The 718-nt window shown below is 63.8% G+C and overlaps 1 protein-coding gene across 1 annotated transcript in view; it reads left to right on the top strand.

The window, feature by feature from the left end:
* The window catches only part of LOC104128843 (histone H2A-IV), a 1,576-nt gene extending 884 nt beyond the window's left edge, over positions 1-692 (top strand). Inside the window, exon 2 of the mRNA XM_035897107.1 lies at positions 3-692. Within this exon, the coding sequence (XP_035753000.1) occupies positions 3-278 (276 nt within the window). The 3' untranslated portion in view covers positions 279-692. The remainder of the gene's footprint in view (positions 1-2) is intronic.
* The last annotated feature ends 26 nt before the right edge of the window (positions 693-718 follow it).

Here is a 718-nt window from a genome sequence, read left to right on the forward strand (position 1 = left end):
GCAACTACGCGGAGCGGGTGGGCGCCGGCGCCCCGGTGTACCTGGCGGCCGTGCTGGAGTACCTGACGGCCGAGATCCTGGAGCTGGCGGGCAACGCGGCCCGCGACAACAAGAAGACGCGCATCATCCCCCGGCACCTGCAGCTGGCCATCCGCAACGACGAGGAGCTCAACAAGCTGCTGGGCAAGGTGGCGATCGCGCAGGGCGGGGTGCTGCCCAACATCCAGGCCGTCCTGCTGCCCAAGAAGACCGACAGCCACAAGGCTAAAGCCAAGTGAGCGCCCACCACCAACGCCCGGGAAGTTTTTCCCAGAGAGACCCAAAGGCTCTTTTCAGAGCCACCAACAAATTCAGAAAAAGAGCTTGAAGTTTATCGAATAAAAGCAGCAGCAGCAGCGCGATGCGTTTTGAAACAACAGCGAAACGGCCGCAGCTGCTGCGGGGGTCCGCTCCATGCACACCTGTTCTACTCTGCGTTGCTTCCCTACCGCCGTCCGGGGGCGGGGCTGGGCGGAGCTCACGGGGTTTTCGGGAAAAGGTTCGGCCCTTCCGAACCCGCAGCCAATCCCTGCACCGCCCCGGCTTCCCAAAGGCACCGGCGCGCTGCCGCTCCGCTCTCCCCGCTGAGCAGAGCTGAAGTTTAAAAGCGGCCCTAAAGTTTGCTACGACCGCCTGCCTGCCCCCGAAATGACCCAAAGGCCTCTCGGCAGGAGAGCCC

The sequence above is a fragment of the Egretta garzetta genome, unplaced genomic scaffold (genome assembly GCF_000687185.1).
Source record: "Egretta garzetta isolate BGI_Z169 unplaced genomic scaffold, ASM68718v1 scaffold697, whole genome shotgun sequence".
Taxonomy (NCBI): domain Eukaryota; kingdom Metazoa; phylum Chordata; class Aves; order Pelecaniformes; family Ardeidae; genus Egretta; species Egretta garzetta.